General features: G+C 44.8%; 1 protein-coding gene across 1 annotated transcript in view; it reads left to right on the top strand.

The window, feature by feature from the left end:
* Window positions 1-19207, top strand: part of bod1l1 (biorientation of chromosomes in cell division 1-like 1) — a gene marked incomplete at its 5' end in the record, with an annotated part of 102999 nt that overhangs the window by 33600 nt on the left and 50192 nt on the right. Inside the window, 7 exons of the mRNA XM_084332150.1 lie at window positions 3140-3264; window positions 4897-5087; window positions 8362-8854; window positions 11102-11130; window positions 12941-13090; window positions 13518-13678; window positions 16303-16399. Coding sequence (XP_084188276.1) covers window positions 3140-3264; window positions 4897-5087; window positions 8362-8854; window positions 11102-11130; window positions 12941-13090; window positions 13518-13678; window positions 16303-16399 — 1246 coding nt within the window. The remainder of the gene's footprint in view (window positions 1-3139; window positions 3265-4896; window positions 5088-8361; window positions 8855-11101; window positions 11131-12940; window positions 13091-13517; window positions 13679-16302; window positions 16400-19207) is intronic.

The raw sequence follows: 19207 nt of genomic DNA, 5'->3' as shown, positions 1-19207 counted from the left end.
GTTATAATGTGACACCAAAGTACAGGGGCCAGTTATATACTGTTATAATGTTATAATGTTATAATGTGACACCAAGGTACAGGGGCCACTTATATACTGTTATAATGTTATAATGTGACACCAAGGTACAGGGGCCAGTTATATACTGTTATAATGTTATAATGTTATAATGTGACACCAAGGTACAGGGGCCACTTATATACTGTTATAATGTTATAATGTTATAATGTTATAATGTTATAATGTGACACCAAGGTACAGGGGCCAGTTATATACTGTTATAATGTTATAATGTGACACCAAGGTACAGGGGCCAGTTATATACTGTTATAATGTTATAATGTTATAATGTTATGTTATAATGTTATAATGTGACACCAAGGTACAGGGGCCAGTTATTCCCATAAAGCAGAGTAACAACAGATTGACTCCATAGGAGTCAAATCAATCATCAAAACATCTGAGCCAGAGAATTGAGGCTCTAGTCTTGACCCAACTACCTGCTCTTTCTGCTGGGCAGGAAAACTAAAGCACAATGGTGTGATTAGAATTTAGTAGTAATTAACATTCTAATTGTGTGATTAAAAATGTGAGAAGTTAACATTCTAATAATTTAAATCACAATGGCCACTGTAAACAGATTATAATTTTAAGTCGAACGTTAAACGGGTTATAATGTTATTTTACACAGATGTAAATTTACGGTAGCGTGGCCGAGCGGTCTAAGGCGCTGGATTAAGGCTCCAGTCTCTTCGGAGGCGCGGGTTCGAATCCCGCCGCTGCCAAGTGTAACTTTTGCTTTTCATATGAAACGGTAAAGTAAAAAAAAATATTAACCAAGCAGAGCGTTTGATTCCCATCTAGCCAGAACAATTTGGAGTGCAAATAATGCGTTGCATTTCCTTTCTAATGAAATGCATTTTGTATATAACTAATTTAGCAACCATTGAATATTTTTACTCGTATTAATAGTAATAATACTATTACCACTATTATTACTATGCTCTATGGAGTATTCCATTATTATTACTATTTATATGATATTTTCATACCTGGAACAATTGACACTTGACTTGATTATGTTGGAAATAACGCTGCCGCTATTTATCGCATTTAAGAGGTTTCCTCTCCTCTCAGGTTTTAAATGCATACACAATTGGCACCGCTAGAGGTCACTGTGACCATATAATGTTATAATGTGGACACCAAGGTACAGGGGCCACTTACACCCATAATATAATGTTATAATGTTATAATGTGGACACCAAGGTACAGAGGCCAGTCACAAGCATAATATAATGTTATAATGTGGACACCAAGGTACAGCTGAACCACTTACACCCATATCATGTTATAATGTGCATATTATTCTCTATATTCATGGCTTGTTATTCAGGGAAGGTAAGGGATAATGGACCTAATCTAATCTAAACTAACTGATGGGGAAAAGCCTTGGTGAAGAGGTGTGTTTTTAGAGCGGATTTGAAGGTGTCCAGGGTTAGTGGTTTGTGTTGTTCTTTTTCCTTTTGGCCGTTAGGCTACTTGTACCTTCTTTATCATTAAAGGTAGAATCTGTAATGTTGTCAAACCGTGACCTCTAGGCAAAAGAGCCCTTCTTGATATTGCACTGTGTTTAAATGTTTTGTTCTGGTCTGATGTGTGGATTGGAGTTGAGTAACTTATTACTCGATTATGGCCAGCATAGGGCTACTCGATTAATGGCAAAAATCATAATCACGATTATTTTTGGTCAATATTGAGATCACGATTATTTAACATGATTCCTCATTAACACATTGGTCGCCAAAATCACTTTTCAGCGTTATTGCCCCGCCATGCGTTGACCGCCAACATCGCTGTACAGCGTTTTTGAGATCAATATTTCATTTTTTCGCCATGGCATTCATAATTCATCCACCCAACCCCGATGCCCTAGCAGGACCCTAGATGGGACTGCAATGGCTCAATACCGCCGCCTGGTGGTGGATGGTCGGGCGAGTTACACTCTCGCAAAAACCGGAAGTGTCATCGGTGCATCGAGGAAATTCCTCCGGCAGTCACATCTCGCTACGGGACTCCTGACAGACACTATAGTACATATGGATCGCTTTCTAAACTTAATAATCGATATGATTTGGGCGTTTATTGCTCCATACAAACCGGAAATGGACCTAGGTGATCGGCGTCGAATAATTGGGATCTTTCACCGCCAGTCTCCCACATCCTGAACGATAGATAATCGATGTTGAATGGGCCATAGTAATGTCAATATAGCAATACAATTTAAAAAGTTATAGCCCTGCAAAGAAGGTAAACATCTCCATAGGCTTTTAACGGTGGCAGAGAGGGGTATAAGATGGGCACAACCCCCGGCGGTCAATGTGTTAAGTTTGGAAACATCATACATTTTCTTTATCCACTTTTTCTCCTCCTATTTTTCTGTATTTTCCTCCCATCCCAATTTTTTGTTGTTATGCCAATTCCCCCTCCCCTTCCTGGTCGTTGTTCCCATGTGCCCCCCACTGGTCGGTCTAGGGAGCCCTGAAGTCCATCAGATGCTTCCTCCGATACATAGGAGACAGCCAGCAGCCTCTTTTCACCTGGCAGCGAGGACTCTCATTGGTGAAGTGTAACGCGTGGGAGGTCACACTACCTTCACCATTTCCCCCCCTCGCTGTGCAGGCGCCCTGACCGACCTGTAGGAGTCGCTGTTTACAACGACCAGATTACCACCCACCTGTCTGTGGTAGACAGACGGTTAGTCCGCTGTGCTACCCGGCCTCATGCATTTATTTAACTTTTTATCAGTGGATTTTCCTTGAACTTAAAAATATTATTCAACTGAAAAACAAAAACATGACCTGGCTAAAAGTAAATTATCTTGTTATATCATAATCTTTGAAAGTCAGAATCGTCGTAATTGAAAATAGAATTGGGATATATGAGGGGTTAGCAATAGAAACCCCTCCCCTATATCACCATTCAACTCTAACCCACACACCAGACACAAATGTAAACAAAGTGCAATACCAAGCGGGGCTCTCTTGCCAAGAGGTCGCTGTGTGACGCCATTACAGATTCTACCTTTGAGGTACTTCCATTTAATTTTTCAACGAAACTCTCTCAAAATCCTTCACAGCCAGCCTACTTGAACTTGAAACAAAGAGTGGACAACTTTGTCTCCAATCACCTCTCCAACCACACGTGGAGTCCTCACCTCAACAAGAACCAGCTGAGGAACAACATCAGGCAGCTGGTGTTGCAGTAAGTATTAGGGATGAGTTAGAATGTTCGAATTTTCTAATCTAATTTTCTTATTTAAAAAAAATAAACAAACCATTCTTATTTAATGCATTTTTATATTTAAAGGCAGCCTAATTTGCATAGCCTAATTAATCTAAAAGATGCACATGGTACTGTTTCTGTGCAATACCCTTTGATTTTAATGATCCAATCTATTAAAAAGAATAACTGAATTTAACTGAAAGTGAACATTTTAACTGAATTCTTTTCGGGGGGGGGGGGGGGGGGGTTAGAATTTCAGTAGACTTTTCTAAAATGATTTGGGTCAGTCATGCACATCCCTAGTAAGTATGAGAGAGGCTTCCTCGTCCTGTCACTATAGTCTAACGGGGTTTGCACAAGGTCCTTGAAGTGCTTAACTCATTCACGGCCAACCACGACTATAGTTGGGTTATCTCGCCAACCGTTGAGCGCCAAAACCCGAGTATAGTCGGGTTTTCGATCGTTTTCAGCGTTTTTTTTTCTTTTATTCGATTTTTAAATTCTATACAGTCTCACGGACCCCGGTGTTACCATTGGAACTCATTCTGAGACCCAGAGACTGCAATACCGGCCGAATCCTGCTAGGTTGCAGTATCGCCTACCCTTTGAAACCTTATTTCACACTGTGTGTTACATTGTATGGTCTGGGCAGAGAATTTAGACCAAGCCAAGTGAATCGCTTCATCCGAGCACTTTGAAACACGTTCAGCACACTCCATGTATATTTTGTGCCAGTTCATGTCTATATGACATCAATCCTACTTTGATCCAACAATGATTTCACATAGATCGCAACGATCAACGTATGTAGTATTAAAAAAAAATGCTGTTGCTGACGATCAGAGCATCAAAAAACGTATAATAATACCTATTATATACCTTTGATTTGGAAATAGTAACGTGTCCAGGCGAGCAACGTGAACGCCTTTAGCAAAATTCACATAACGCTCCATAACGCAGCATCCAGGAATTAGCCAGGATCACTCTGAAACTATACAATATTCACCACGGGATAAACACGCGAACGTATACATGAAGAAATTTACTATTTTTTACATGTTGGACGAGGGATAGTGACTGTCAAATGAGCCATAGTATTGTCTCCATAGCTATAATACAGAATATAGATATAGCCCTGCAAACATTGTGACGCACAGTGAAAAATAAATCCCTATCTTTTAAAGCGTGGCCCATTGACTACAAGGATGGATAAAACGGCTGGCACTGAAAGTGTTAAAGTGCTTGATTTTTTACAGCAAAAAAGTCAAGGCCTGGAATTTGAAAACAGCCAATTCTTTTTTAAAAACAAGGTGCTTAAAAGGTCCTTGAAATTCAAATCAACCATTCGCATTGAAAGTTTTGTTCATCCATGATAAAATTGTTCTGAATCAAGAAATTGTCGGAAATTGGTTTTAAGCCATAAATATTGGATCCGATTTTTCGCATTTAACAGTGAATTGTATCCTTTTAAATGCCATTTTAAAATGAAAAATAGTGCCTGGGAAACTCCTTGAATTATATTTTGCAATGTCTGTGGGAACCCTGGTCAACCCTGGTCTAAGAACAGACTAACTGAAGCCTGAAGAAAGCTTTTGTGATTCTCTTGTTCAGGTCGGGGATGCTGGAGCAGGGCGTGGACCGGATCGTGGCTCAGGTGGTCGACCCCAAGATCAACCACATCTTCAGGCCGCAGGTGGAGCGTGTGGTCCGGGAGTTCCTGTCCCCCGGGAGCTGTGTGGACGAGCCCCCACTCCCCCCACCACCGGAGGACATGAAGCCAGACAACATCGTGTTTGAGCAAGGTCATCAGAAACCCATCAACTATTGTGCTGTGTAGTGCGTGACACGTCAGACCCGCGGAATGCTGCGCAAGCTAGCTCAGCACTCGTTCTGACATCAACAAGCTAGCTCAGCACTGGGTCTGACATCAACAAGCTAGCTCAGCACTCGTTCTGACATCAACAAGCTAGCTCAGCACTGGGTCTGACATCAACAAGCTAGCTCAGCACTGGGTCTGACATCAACAAGCTAGCTCAGCACTGGTTGTGACATCAACAAGCTAGCTCAGCACTGGATCTGACATCAACAAGCTAGCTCAGCACTGGGTCTGACATCAACAAGCTAGCTCAGCACTGGTTCTGACATCAACAAGCTAGCTCAGCACTGGGTCTGACATCAACAAGCTAGCTCAGCACTGGTTCTGACATCAACAAGCTAGCTCAGCACTGGGTCTGACATCAACAAGCTAGCTCAGCACTGGTTCTGACATCAACAAGCTAGCTCAGCACTGGATCTGACATCAACAAGCTAGCTCAGCACTGGGTCTGACATCAACAAGCTAGCTCAGCACTGGGTCTGAAAGCAACAAGCTAGCTCAGCACTGGTTGTGACATCAACAAGCTAGCTCAGCACTGGGTCTGACATCAACAAGCTAGCTCAGCACTGGTTCTGACATCAACAAGCTAGCTCAGCACTGGGTCTGACATCAACAAGCTAGCTCAGCACTGGTTCTGACATCAACAAGCTAGCTCAGCACTGGGTCTGACATCAACAAGCTAGCTCAGCACTGGGTCTGACATCAACAAGCTAGCTCAGCACTGGTTGTGACATCAACAAGCTAGCTCAGCACTGGTTCTGACATCAACAAGCTAGCTCAGCACTGGGTCTGACATCAACAAGCTAGCTCAGCACTGGGTCTGACATCAACAAGCTAAAAGAGAGCTAGCTTGCTGCCCTCAGATCCTATAGAGGGCTAGCTTGTTGATGTCAGATCCTATAGAGAGCTAGCTTGTTGATGTCAGATCCTATAGAGAGCTAGCTTGTTGATGTCAGATCCTATAGAGAGCTAGCTTGTTGATGTCAGATCCTATAGAGAGCTAGCTTGTTGATGTCAGATCCTATAGAGAGCTACCTTGTTGATGTCAGATCCTATAGAGAGCTAGCTTGTTGATGTCAGATCCTATAGAGAGCTAGCTTGTTGATGTCAGATCCTATAGAGGGCTAGCTTGTTGATGTCAGATCCTATAGAGGGCTAGCTTGTTGATGTCAGATCCTATAGAGGGCTAGCTTGTTGATGTCAGATCCTATAGAGAGCTAGCTTGTTGATGTCAGATCATATAGAGAACTACCTTGTTGATGTCAGATCCTATAGAGAGCTACCTTGTTGATGTCAGATCCTATAGAGAGCTAGCTTGTTGATGTCAGATCCTATAGAGAGCTAGCTTGTTGATGTCAGATCCTATAGAGAGCTAGCTTGTTGATGTCAGATCCTATAGAGAGCTAGCTTGTTGATGTCAGATCCTATAGAGAGCTAGCTTGCTGCTTTCAGATCCTATAGAGAGCTAGCTTGCTGATGTCAGATCCTATAGAGGGCTAGCTTGTTGATGTCAGATCCTATAGAGAGCTAGCTTGCTGCTTTCAGATCCTATAGAGAGCTAGCTTGTTGATGTCAGATCCTATAGAGAGCTAGCTTGTTGATGTCAGATCCTATAGAGAGCTAGCTTGCTGATGTCAGATCCTATAGAGGGCTAGCTTGTTGATGTCAGATCCTATAGAGAGCTAGCTTGCTGCTTTCAGATCCTATAGAGAGCTAGCTTGCTGATGTCAGATCCTATAGAGGGCTAGCTTGTTGATGTCAGATCCTATAGAGAGCTAGCTTGCTGCTTTCAGATCCTATAGAGAGATAGCTTGCTGATGTCAGATCCTATAGAGGGCTAGCTTGTTGATTTCAGATCCTATAGAGGGCTAGCTTGTTGATGTCAGATCCTATAGAGGGCTAGCTTGTTGATGTCAGATCCTATAGAGGGCTAGCTTGTTGATGTCAGATCCTATAGAGGGCTAGCTTGTTGATGTCAGATCCTATAGATAGCTACCTTGCTGCTTTCAGATCCTATAGAGAGATAGCTTGCTGATGTCAGATCCTATAGAGAGCTAGCTTGCTGATGTCAGATCCTATAGAGGGCTAGCTTGTTGATGTCAGATCCTATAGAGGGCTAGCTTGTTGATGTCAGATCCTATAGAGGGCTAGCTTGTTGATGTCAGATCCTATAGAGAGCTACCTTGCTGCTTTCAGATCCTATAGAGAGCTAGCTTGTTGATGTCAGATCCTATAGAGGGCTAGCTTGTTGATGTCAGATCCTATAGAGAGCTAGCTTGTTGATGTCAGATCCTATAGAGGGCTAGCTTGTTGATGTCAGATCCTATAGAGGGCTAGCTTGTTGATGTCAGATCCTATAGAGAGCTAGCTTGTTGATGTCAGATCCTATAGAGAGCTAGCTTGTTGATGTCAGATCATATAGAGGGCTAGCTTGTTGATGTCAGATCCTATAGAGGGCTAGCTTGTTGATGTCAGATCCTATAGAGGGCTAGCTTGTTGATGTCAGATCCTATAGAGAGCTAGCTTGTTGATGTCAGATCCTATAGAGAGCTACCTTGTTGATGTCAGATCCTATAGAGGGCTAGCTTGTTGATGTCAGATCCTATAGAGGGCTAGCTTGTTGATGTCAGATCCTATAGAGAGCTAGCTTGTTGATGTCAGATCCTATAGAGAGCTAGCTTGTTGATGTCAGATCCTATAGAGGGCTAGCTTGTTGATGTCAGATCCTATAGAGGGCTAGCTTGTTGATGTCGGATCCTATAGAGAGCTAGCTTGTTGATGTCAGATCCTATAGAGAGCTAGCTTGTTGATGTCAGATCCTATAGAGAGCTAGCTTGTTGATGTCAGATCCTATAGAGAGCTAGCTTGTTGATGTCAGATCCTATAGAGAGCTACCTTGTTGATGTCAGATCCTATAGAGAGCTACCTTGTTGATGTCAGATCCTATAGAGAGCTAGCTTGTTGATGTCAGATCCTATAGAGGGCTAGCTTGTTGATGTCAGATCCTATAGAGAGCTAGCTTGTTGATGTCAGATCCTATAGAGAGCTAGCTTGTTGATGTCAGATCCTATAGAGAGCTAGCTTGTTGATGTCAGATCCTATAGAGGGCTAGCTTGTTGATGTCGGATCCTATAGAGAGCTAGCTTGTTGCTTTTGTTATTGTCCTTTAACATGTATCCTGACAGCCATGTTTCCAACAGCCTGTTCATCCGCCCCGACCAACGCCATGTCCATCCTGGACACCATCACCTCCCTCAACCAGGAGGCCAGCTCCTGGGCCAGTGCCGGCGGGGAGAAGGGCCGCAGGGTCCACGTCTCCGAGGAGGCCATGCAGGTCGACGGGGAGGAGGACGCGAGCGCGGCGGAGGAGAGCGACGACAGGAGGGAAGAGGCGGAGCTCGCGGCAGGCGCCCAGGAGGTCAAGATGGAGGAGGGCGAGGTGGAGGTGACGCTGGGCGAGGTGAAGATGGAGATGGAGGAGGAGGAGGTTGGGCCTCTGGAGCAGGCTGTGGAAGAGGGCAGGGACAAGACTGGCAGCAAGGCAACGAGCAGGAGCACCGAGGAGTGGCAGGAGCCGCTGAAGTCCCCCAGTCAGGTCCGGCAGAGGGCCAGAGAGAGGCTCAAAGAAGGTACCAAGAACCAGGTGTACTGTGTATTAGATCAGGCAGAGGGCCAGAGAGAGGCTCACAGAAGGTACCAAGAACCAGGTGTACTGTGTGTATTAGATCAGGCAGAGGGCCAGAGAGAGAGGCTCAAAGAAGGTACCAAGAACCAGATGGTGTGTATTAGATCAGGCAGAGGGCCAGAGAGAGAGGCTCAAAGAAGGTACCAAGAACCAGATGTACTGTGTGTATTAGATCAGGCAGAGGGCCAGAGAGAGAGGCTCACAGAAGGTACCAAGAACCAGATGTACTGTGTATTAGATCAGGCAGAGGGCCAGAGAGAGAGGCTCACAGAAGGTACCAAGAACCAGATGTACTGTGTGTATTAGATCAGGCAGAGGGCCAGAGAGAGAGGCTCACAGAAGGTACCAAGAACCAGGTGTACTGTGTGTATTAGATCAGGCAGAGGGCCAGAGAGAGGCTCAAAGAAGGTACCAAGAACCAGATGGTGTGTATTAGATCAGGCAGAGGGCCCGAGAGAGAGGCTCACAGAAGGTACCAAGAACCAGATGTACTGTGTGTATTAGATCAGTGTGTGTATTAGATCAGGCAGAGGGCCCGAGAGAGAGGCTCAAAGAAGGTACCAAGAACCAGATGTACTGTGTGTATTAGATCAGGCAGAGGGCCAGAGAGAGAGGCTCACAGAAGGTACCAAGAACCAGGTGTACTGTGTGTATTAGATCAGGCAGAGGGCCAGAGAGAGGCTCAAAGAAGGTACCAAGAACCAGATGGTGTGTATTAGATCAGGCAGAGGGCCCGAGAGAGAGGCTCACAGAAGGTACCAAGAACCAGATGTACTGTGTGTATTAGATCAGTGTGTGTATTAGATCAGGCAGAGGGCCCGAGAGAGAGGCTCAAAGAAGGTACCAAGAACCAGATGTACTGTGTATTAGATCAGGCAGAGGGCCCGAGAGAGAGGCTCACAGAAGGTACCAAGAACCAGATGGTGTGTATTAGATCAGGCAGAGGGCCAGAGAGAGAGGCTCACAGAAGGTACCAAGAACCAGATGTACTGTGTGTATTAGATCAGGCAGAGGGCCAGAGAGAGAGGCTCACAGAAGGTACCAAGAACCAGATGTACTGTGTGTATTAGATCAGGCAGAGGGCCAGAGAGAGAGGCTCACAGAAGGTACCAAGAACCAGATGTACTGTGTATTAGATCAGGCAGAGGGCCAGAGAGAGAGGCTCACAGAAGGTACCAAGAACCAGATGGTGTGTATTAGATCAGGCAGAGGGCCAGAGAGAGAGGCTCACAGAAGGTACCAAGAACCAGATGGTGTGTATTAGATCAGGCAGAGGGCCAGAGAGAGAGGCTCACAGAAGGTACCAAGAACCAGGTGTACTGTGTGTATTAGATCAGGCAGAGGGCCAGAGAGAGAGGCTCACAGAAGGTACCAAGAACCAGATGGTGTGTATTAGATCAGGCAGAGGGCCAGAGAGAGAGGCTCACAGAAGGTACCAAGAACCAGATGTACTGTGTGTATTAGATCAGGCAGAGGGCCAGAGAGAGAGGCTCACAGAAGGTACCAAGAACCAGATGTACTGTGTGTATTAGATCAGGCAGAGGGCCAGAGAGAGAGGCTCACAGAAGGTACCAAGAACCAGATGTACTGTGTATTAGATCAGGCAGAGGGCCAGAGAGAGAGGCTCACAGAAGGTACCAAGAACCAGATGGTGTGTATTAGATCAGGCAGAGGGCCAGAGAGAGAGGCTCACAGAAGGTACCAAGAACCAGATGGTGTGTATTAGATCAGGCAGAGGGCCAGAGAGAGAGGCTCACAGAAGGTACCAAGAACCAGGTGTACTGTGTGTATTAGATCAGGCAGAGGGCCAGAGAGAGAGGCTCACAGAAGGTACCAAGAACCAGATGGTGTGTATTAGATCAGGCAGAGGGCCAGAGAGAGAGGCTCAAAGAAGGTACCAAGAACCAGATGTACTGTGTGTATTAGATCAGGCAGAGGGCCAGAGAGAGAGGCTCACAGAAGGTACCAAGAACCAGATGTACTGTGTGTATTAGATCAGGCAGAGGGCCCGAGAGAGAGGCTCACAGAAGGTACCAAGAACCAGATGGTGTGTATTAGATCAGGCAGAGGGCCAGAGAGAGAGGCTCACAGAAGGTACCAAGAACCAGATGGTGTGTATTAGATCAGGCAGAGGGCCCGAGAGGCTCAAAGAAGGTACCAAGAACCAGATGTACTGTGTGTATTAGATCAGGCAGAGGGCCAGAGAGGCTCACAGAAGGTACCAAGAACCAGATGTACTGTGTGTATTAGATCAGGCAGAGGGCCAGAGAGAGGCTCAAAGAAGGTACCAAGAACCAGATGGTGTGTATTAGATCAGGCAGAGGGCCAGAGAGAGAGGCTCACAGAAGGTACCAAGAACCAGATGTACTGTGTGTATTAGATCAGTGTGTGTATTAGATCAGGCAGAGGGCCCGAGAGAGAGGCTCAAAGAAGGTACCAAGAACCAGATGTACTGTGTATTAGATCAGGCAGAGGGCCCGAGAGAGAGGCTCACAGAAGGTACCAAGAACCAGATGGTGTGTATTAGATCAGGCAGAGGGCCAGAGAGAGAGGCTCACAGAAGGTACCAAGAACCAGATGTACTGTGTGTATTAGATCAGGCAGAGGGCCAGAGAGGCTCAAAGAAGGTACCAAGAACCAGATGGTGTGTATTAGATCAGGCAGAGGGCCAGAGAGAGAGGTGTGCATCACCAGAGTGATACCATATTGTCACGATACTAGTGTCACAACATTGTAATATCACCATATTGCAATTTATTACCTTTTTTCCTAACTGTGAATTATGTCCCCAATGGAACACTTGAACATCTGCAAAAAAAAAATGACCTTTCATTTGAACATTATCCGATGCATAATACCTATCTATATTATTTGCATGCTGAGGGTTGGCCCCTACTCCGCCAATCTCAGTTGAAAAAGAAGAAGGTTTGAGTTAAAGGGGCACTTCCATGAAAAACAACGGCAATGTATTTTGCACATAAGTCGACTGCAATAAGAATGTTCTGACCTAAAATACGGAGGTGTTCCTATAACCAGCAAGTAAGCTCTGAACGGCACAGGAAGTCTTTCAATCCGACAGCCATCAGACTGTGCCTCACTGCATCACTGAGCACAGGGTGACGGTACAACTCTGGCATAATCTTCCTGGACCTTTACTTTTAAATCGACACTTTACAATCTTACACTTATTATTAGTATTACTGTACATTCTTTTGTATATTTTATATATATTTTTTTTATCCACTTTTTTCTCCTTTTTCAATTTTTCTCCCATCCCAATTCCATTGTGCCAATTCTCCCCTCCCCTGTCTTGAACGTTGCTCGCATATGCCCCCCACTGGCCGGTTGTAGGGAGGATAGAAGCCTTGCATCACGTGTCCCCTCCGGTACACGTGGAGGCAGCCTGTCACATCTTTTCACCTGCCAGCGCGGACTCTCATTGGCGAGGTGTAACGTGTGGGAGGCTCACACTGCCCCCGCCACTTCCTGTCTCTGCTGTGCAGGCGCCCCAACCGACCTGTAGGAGTCGCTGTCCACAACGTCCAGATTACCACCCATCGACTTCCACCCGCTGGCTCTGCCAATTGAGTTAGTATGACGGCCGGCCCAAGCCGGAGGCAACGCCGACAGCCGGAGTCGAACCCGGTGTACCCAGCCGCCCTTATATATATATTTAATATTTTAGAATGTATGTACAATATACCAGAATGTATATCCCGGACCGTATTTGATTCTTTATTCTTATTTTTTGCCTGACTTTTGTTTTGAGTGAGATGACGTTGGTATGTGGTGCATATAGATGTGCTTGTTGTGTGAGAGTTAGCGCTGCACGATTCTTGCTAAAATGTCAATGGCGATTTTTCTCTAAGAATTGAGATCACGATTCTCTCACACAATTCTTATTTGTCGTTAAGTAAATAGTTAAGTGAAATGTAAAAAAAAACATATATACAATATATATTTTTTAAGTGAATATATATTTTTTTAAATCGTCATAATTTTGAAATGAGATCGCATAGGTCTATGAATCGAGATCGCGATATTTTTCTTCGATTAATTGTGCAGCCCTAGAGTTACGTGCCTTTTCTCCGCAGAATACTCCCTGGAGGACTCCGACCTGGAGGGGCTGAGCGACATCACCGTGAGCTCCGTCCACACCAGCGACCTGTCCTCCTTCGAGGAGATGAGCGACGGCGAGGGCCCTACTTCTGAGTCCTCGGACGAGGGGGAGCTTCTGTCTGACGGTCTGTCGGGAATAAAGACCCCCTCTGTTTTATTGTGGTTAGCTCCTCTTGGAGGCAGGACTTTGACTATACAGATTGTTATTTATGATGAACTCCTCTTGGAGGCAGGACTTTGACTATACAGATTGTTATTTATGATGAACTCCTCTTGGAGGCAGGACTTTGACTATACAGATTGTTATTTATGATGAACTCCTCTTGGAGGCAGGACTTTGACTATACAGATTGTTATTTATGATGAGCTCCTCTTGGAGGCAGGACTTTGACTATACAGATTGTTATTTATGATGAGCTCCTCTTGGAGGCAGGACTTTGACTATACAGATTGTTATTTATAGTTACCTCCTCTTGGAGGCAGGACTTTAGGCTAGGCTCCCCGAGGTGCCCCTCTACGCTGTAACATCTGTCCTTCTCTCCGAACGGGCAGGTGAGCGTGCGGAGAAGGAGCCGCGGGAGGAGGACGCCGAGGAGGAGGACAAGGAGAGCAAGCCGCGCCGCAAGGCCTACGTCCACAAGCCCTTCCTGTACTCCCGTTACTATAGCGACTCGGACGACGAGGTCACCGTGGAGGAGCGCCGCCGCTCTGTGGTGAGGCACCCTGCTGCCTAGACACGCCCACATGGCGTCTTTAGACACGCCCACATGGTGTCTTTAGACACGCCCACATGGTGTCTTTAGACATGCCCACATGGTGTCTATACACGCCCACATGGTGTATTTAGACACGCCACATGGTGTCTTTAGACACGCCCACATGGTGTATTTAGACACGCCCACATGGTGTCTTTAGACACGCCCACATGGTGTCTTTAGACACGCCCACATGGTGTCTTTATACACACCCACATGGCATCGTTAGACACGCCCATATGGCACCTTTAGACACGCCCACGTGGCACCTTTAGACACGCCCACGTGGCATATTTAGACACGCCCACATGGCGTCTTTAGACGCGTCCACATGGCATCGTTAGACACGCCCACATGGCACCTTTAGACACGCCCACGTGGCATATTTAGACACGCCCACATGGCGTCTTTAGACACGCCCACATGGCACCTTTAGACACGCCCACGTGGCATATTTAGACACGCCCACATGACGTCTTTAGACACGCCCACATGGCGTCTTTAGACACGCCCACATGGCATCTTTAGACACGCCCACATGGTGTCTTTAGACACGCCCACATGACACCTTTAGACACGCCCACATGGCATCGCTAGACACGCCCACATTCCATCTTTAGACACGCCCACATGGCATCTTTAGACACACCCACATGGCATCATTAGACACACCCACATGGCGTCTTTAGACACGCCCACATGGCATCGATAGACACACCCACATGGCGTCTTTAGACATGCCCACATGGCATATTTAGACACGCCCACATGGCATCTTTGGACACGCCTACATTGCATATTTAGACACGCCCACATGGTGTATTTAGACACGAAACAAAGCGGGGGTCTCAACTCACTTTTGATGCTCCAAGGTGTTTTAATTGTGAGAAAAAATAGCAGATACAACGTTTCGACCCTTCCGGTCTTTTTCAAGTATGAACACAACAGAAAATGTATACAGGAAATTAAATGAATAAATTAGCTATCAGCCCCACCTGGTGATCAGGGGCGGTACCAAGACTTGATTGTATGCTTTTCTTATACATTTTAGACATGATTTAGTAACAATTTATCTTTTACATTTGACATTTCATGTACCGTACTTTTCGGACTATAAGCCGCGGCTTTTTCCCCCATTTTTCGACCCTGCGGCTTATATAACGGTGCGGCTTATATGTGGACAAAACCCGAAAATCGAAATATTGCTTTTTTTACTGCATTGAAATGTTATTTATCTGTTCCCTTATTTGCTAAACTTAATACAACTTGTAAATGAGTTAATGTTATTTGTCCGACAGTATTGTGTCCCAATGGGAGTCATTCTCTGTAGAGGTGGGAACTTAAAGCTCAATATAAGAACGGCCATGCACCACCACTCACAGAATCGAGGAAGAGCAATCAATCTGTCAATCCTTTCAGTGTCCGGGCCGGGTGAGGTTTCCTGTGTTGAGTCAAATTAAGCCGCAGGCTCCACTCCTTACATATGGTAATTAAACATTAAAACACATGCGGCTTATAGTCCAGTGCGGCTTATATATGTACACATCATTCAATTTAGCTGCTGCGGCTTATAGTCAGGTGCGGCTTATAGTGCGAAAAGTACGGCTACTGTTTTTACAGTTTGGCTCAGCACCAAGGAACGGAGGATGTGCGTTATTTATTTATTTTAGTATTGAGTATTTAGACGAGCCCACAATACTGGCTCATTTGAAAGGCAATATTTATACTCCAACAGGGAACAAACCGTTTATTTCTACATACCTCCGTTCCTGCGCAATCCCAGGCTAAAAAGCGTCCCGTATCAAGAAATTCCATGCTCATTTTCTAGAACGTGAGATATGTGCGCAGCATTTCGTGCTTGTTGCTCGTCTGACACCTATATATTTCCAGGTCAAAGGTAACATGTACTGTGTACTGTTCTTCCTCTCTCACACTCTACCTTTCTCACTCTCTCTCACTCTCTCTCACTCCCTCTCACTCTCTCACACTCTACCTCTCACTCTTTCACACTCTACTTCCCTCACTCTCTATCTCTCTCAATCTCTCCCTCTCTCACACTCCACCTCTCTCACTCTCTACCTCTCTCACACTCTACCTCTCTCACTCTCTCTCACTCCCTCTCTCATACTCTTCCTCTCCCGCTCTCTTCCTCTCTCACACTTTACCTCTCTCACTATCTTCCTCTTTCACCCTTCTCTCACTCTCCTCTCTTCCTCTCCCACTCTCTTCCTCTCACTTTATACCTCTCTCACACTCTTTCTCACTCCCTCTCTTCCCAATTCACTCTCTCTTCCTCTCCCTCTCTTTCTCATCCTCTTCCTCGCTTCCTCTCCCTCTTTCTCCCTCACCCTTTCTCTCTTACTCTCTTCCTCACTCCCTCTCTCCCTTTCCCTTTGCGGTCAAAAAGGGTAATGCGATTGATTCGATTTAGTTAATATTGACAGCCCTAATAATATTACATTATGCCTCAAGACAAGTGCAATGTAATAAAACATAATGTCAAAGACACATTTGAATGGTTCCATTTTCTAGGTCTGATTGAAGATCCTAAACGTTCCTTGTCCTCTTGTGTTTCCTGTCAGGCCAAGGACAAAGAAGACAGACTGCTGAAGAGACAGCAGAACAGAGACCGCATGGAGGAGAAACGGAGACAGAAAGCCCTGCAAGCTGAGGAGCAAGGTCAAGGAGAGCAGCACATCACCAGGGTTATCAAGTGTAGATATATAGATAGTGAGAGCAGCATATCACCAGGGTTATCAAGTGTAGATATATAGATAGTGAGAGCAGCACATCACCAGGGTTATCAAGTGTAGATATATAGATAGTGAGAGCAGCACATCACCAGGGTTATCAAGTGTAGATATATAGATAGTGAGAGCAGCACATCACCAGGGTTATCAAGTGTAGATATATAGATAGTGAGAGCAGCATATCACCAGGGTTATCAAGTGTAGATATATAGACAGTGAGAGCAGCACATCACCAGGGTTATCAAGTGTAGATATATAGATAGTGAGAGCAGCACATCACCAGGGTTATCAAGTGTAGATATATAGATAGTGAGAGCAGCACATCACCAGGGTTATCAAGTGTAGATATATAGATAGTGAGAGCAGCACATCACCAGGGTTATCAAGTGTAGATATATAGATAGTGAGAGCAGCACATCACCAGGGTTATCAAGTGTAGATATATAGACAGTGAGAGCAGCACATCACCAGGGTTATCAAGTGTAGATATATATATATATAGTGAGAGCAGCATATCACCAGGGTTATCAAGTGTAGATAGATAGATAGTGAGAGCAGCACATCACCAGGGTTATCAAGTGTAGATAGATAGTGAGAGCAGCACATCACCAGGGTTATCAAGTGTAGATAGATAGTGAGAGCAGCACATCACCAGGGTTATCAAGTGTAGATATATAGACAGTGAGAGCAGCATATCACCAGGGTTATCAAGTGTAGATAGATAGTGAGAGCAGCATATCACCAGGGTTATCAAGTGTAGATAGATAGACAGTGAGAGCAGCACATCACCAGGGTTATCAAGTGTAGATATATAGATAGTGAGAGCAGCACATCACCAGGGTTATCAAGTGTAGATATATAGACAGTGAGAGCAGCACATCACCAGGGTTATCAAGTGTAGATAGATAGTGAGAGCAGCATATCACCAGGGTTATCAAGTGTAGATAGATAGTGAGAGCAGCATATCACCAGGGTTATCAAGTGTAGATAGATAGTGAGAGCAGCATATCACCAGGGTTATCAAGTGTAGATATATAGATAGTGAGAGCAGCATATCACCAGGGTTATCAAGTGTAGATAGATAGACAGTGAGAGCAGCATATCACCAGGGTTATCAAGTGTAGATATATAGATAGTGAGAGCAGCACATCACCAGGGTTATCAAGTGTAGATATATAGACAGTGAGAGCAGCACATCACCAGGGTTATCAAGTGTAGATGGATAGTGAGAGCAGCATATCACCAGGGTTATCAAGTGTAGATAGATAGTGAGAGCAGCATATCACCAGGGTTATCAAGTGTAGATAGATAGACAGTGAGAGCAGCATATCACCAGGGTTATCAAGTGTAGATATATAGACAGTGAGAGCAGCACATCACCAGGGTTATCAAGTGTAGATAGATAGTGAGAGCAGCATATCACCAGGGTTATCAAGTGTAGATATATAGATAGTGAGAGCAGCATATCACCAGGGTTATCAAGTGTAGATATATAGATAGTGAGAGCAGCACATCACCAGGGTTATCAAGTGTAGATAGATAGTGAGAGCAGCACATCACCAGGGTTATCAAGTGTAGATGGATAGATAGTGAGAGCAGCATATCACCAGGGTTATCAAGTGTAGATGGATAGATAGTGAGAGCAGCATATCACCAGGGTTATCAAGTGTAGATATATAGATAGTGAGAGCAGCATATCACCAGGGTTATCAAGTGTAGATATATAGATAGTGAGAGCAGCATATCACCAGGGTTATCAAGTGTAGATATATAGATAGTGAGAGCAGCATATCACCAGGGTTATCAAGTGTAGATATATAGATAGTGAGAGCAGCATATCACCAGGGTTATCAAGTGTAGATATATAGACAGTGAGAGCAGCACATCACCAGGGTTATCAAGTGTAGATATATAGACAGTGAGAGCAGCACATCACCAGGGTTATCAAGTGTAGATAGATAGATAGTGAGAGCAGCATATCACCAGGGTTATCAAGTGTAGATATATAGATAGTGAGAGCAGCACATCACCAGGGTTATCAAGTGTAGATATATAGATAGTGAGAGCAGCACATCACCAGGGTTATCAAGTGTAGATATATAGACAGTGAGAGCAGCATATCACCAGGGTTATCAAGTGTAGATATATAGATAGTGAGAGCAGCATATCACCAGGGTTATCAAGTGTAGATAGATAGTGAGAGCAGCATATCACCAGGGTTATCAAGTGTAGATAGATAGTGAGAGCAGCATATCACCAGGGTTATCAAGTGTAGATAGACAGTGAGAGCAGCATATCACCAGGGTTATCAAGTGTAGATAGACAGTGAGAGCAGCACATCACCAGGGTTATCAAGTGTAGATAGATAGTGAGAGCAGCATATCACCAGGGTTATCAAGTGTAGATATATAGACAGTGAGAGCAGCACATCACCAGGGTTATCAAGTGTAGATAGATAGACAGTGAGAGCAGCACATCACCAGGGTTATCAAGTGTAGATAGATAGTGAGAGCAGCACATCACCAGGGTTATCAAGTGTAGATAGATAGTGAGAGCAGCACATCACCAGGGTTATCAAGTGTAGATAGATAGTGAGAGCAGCACATCACCAGGGTTATCAAGTGTAGATAGATAGTGAGAGCAGCACATCACCAGGGTTATCAAGTGTAGATAGATAGTGAGAGCAGCACATCACCAGGGTTATCAAGTGTAGATAGATAGTGAGAGCAGCACATCA

The sequence above is a fragment of the Notolepis coatsorum genome (assembly GCF_963971535.1).
Source record: "Notolepis coatsorum genome assembly, chromosome: 16".
Lineage (NCBI taxonomy): Eukaryota > Metazoa > Chordata > Actinopteri > Aulopiformes > Paralepididae > Notolepis > Notolepis coatsorum.
This window is presented reverse-complemented; position numbering and strand designations above follow the sequence as displayed.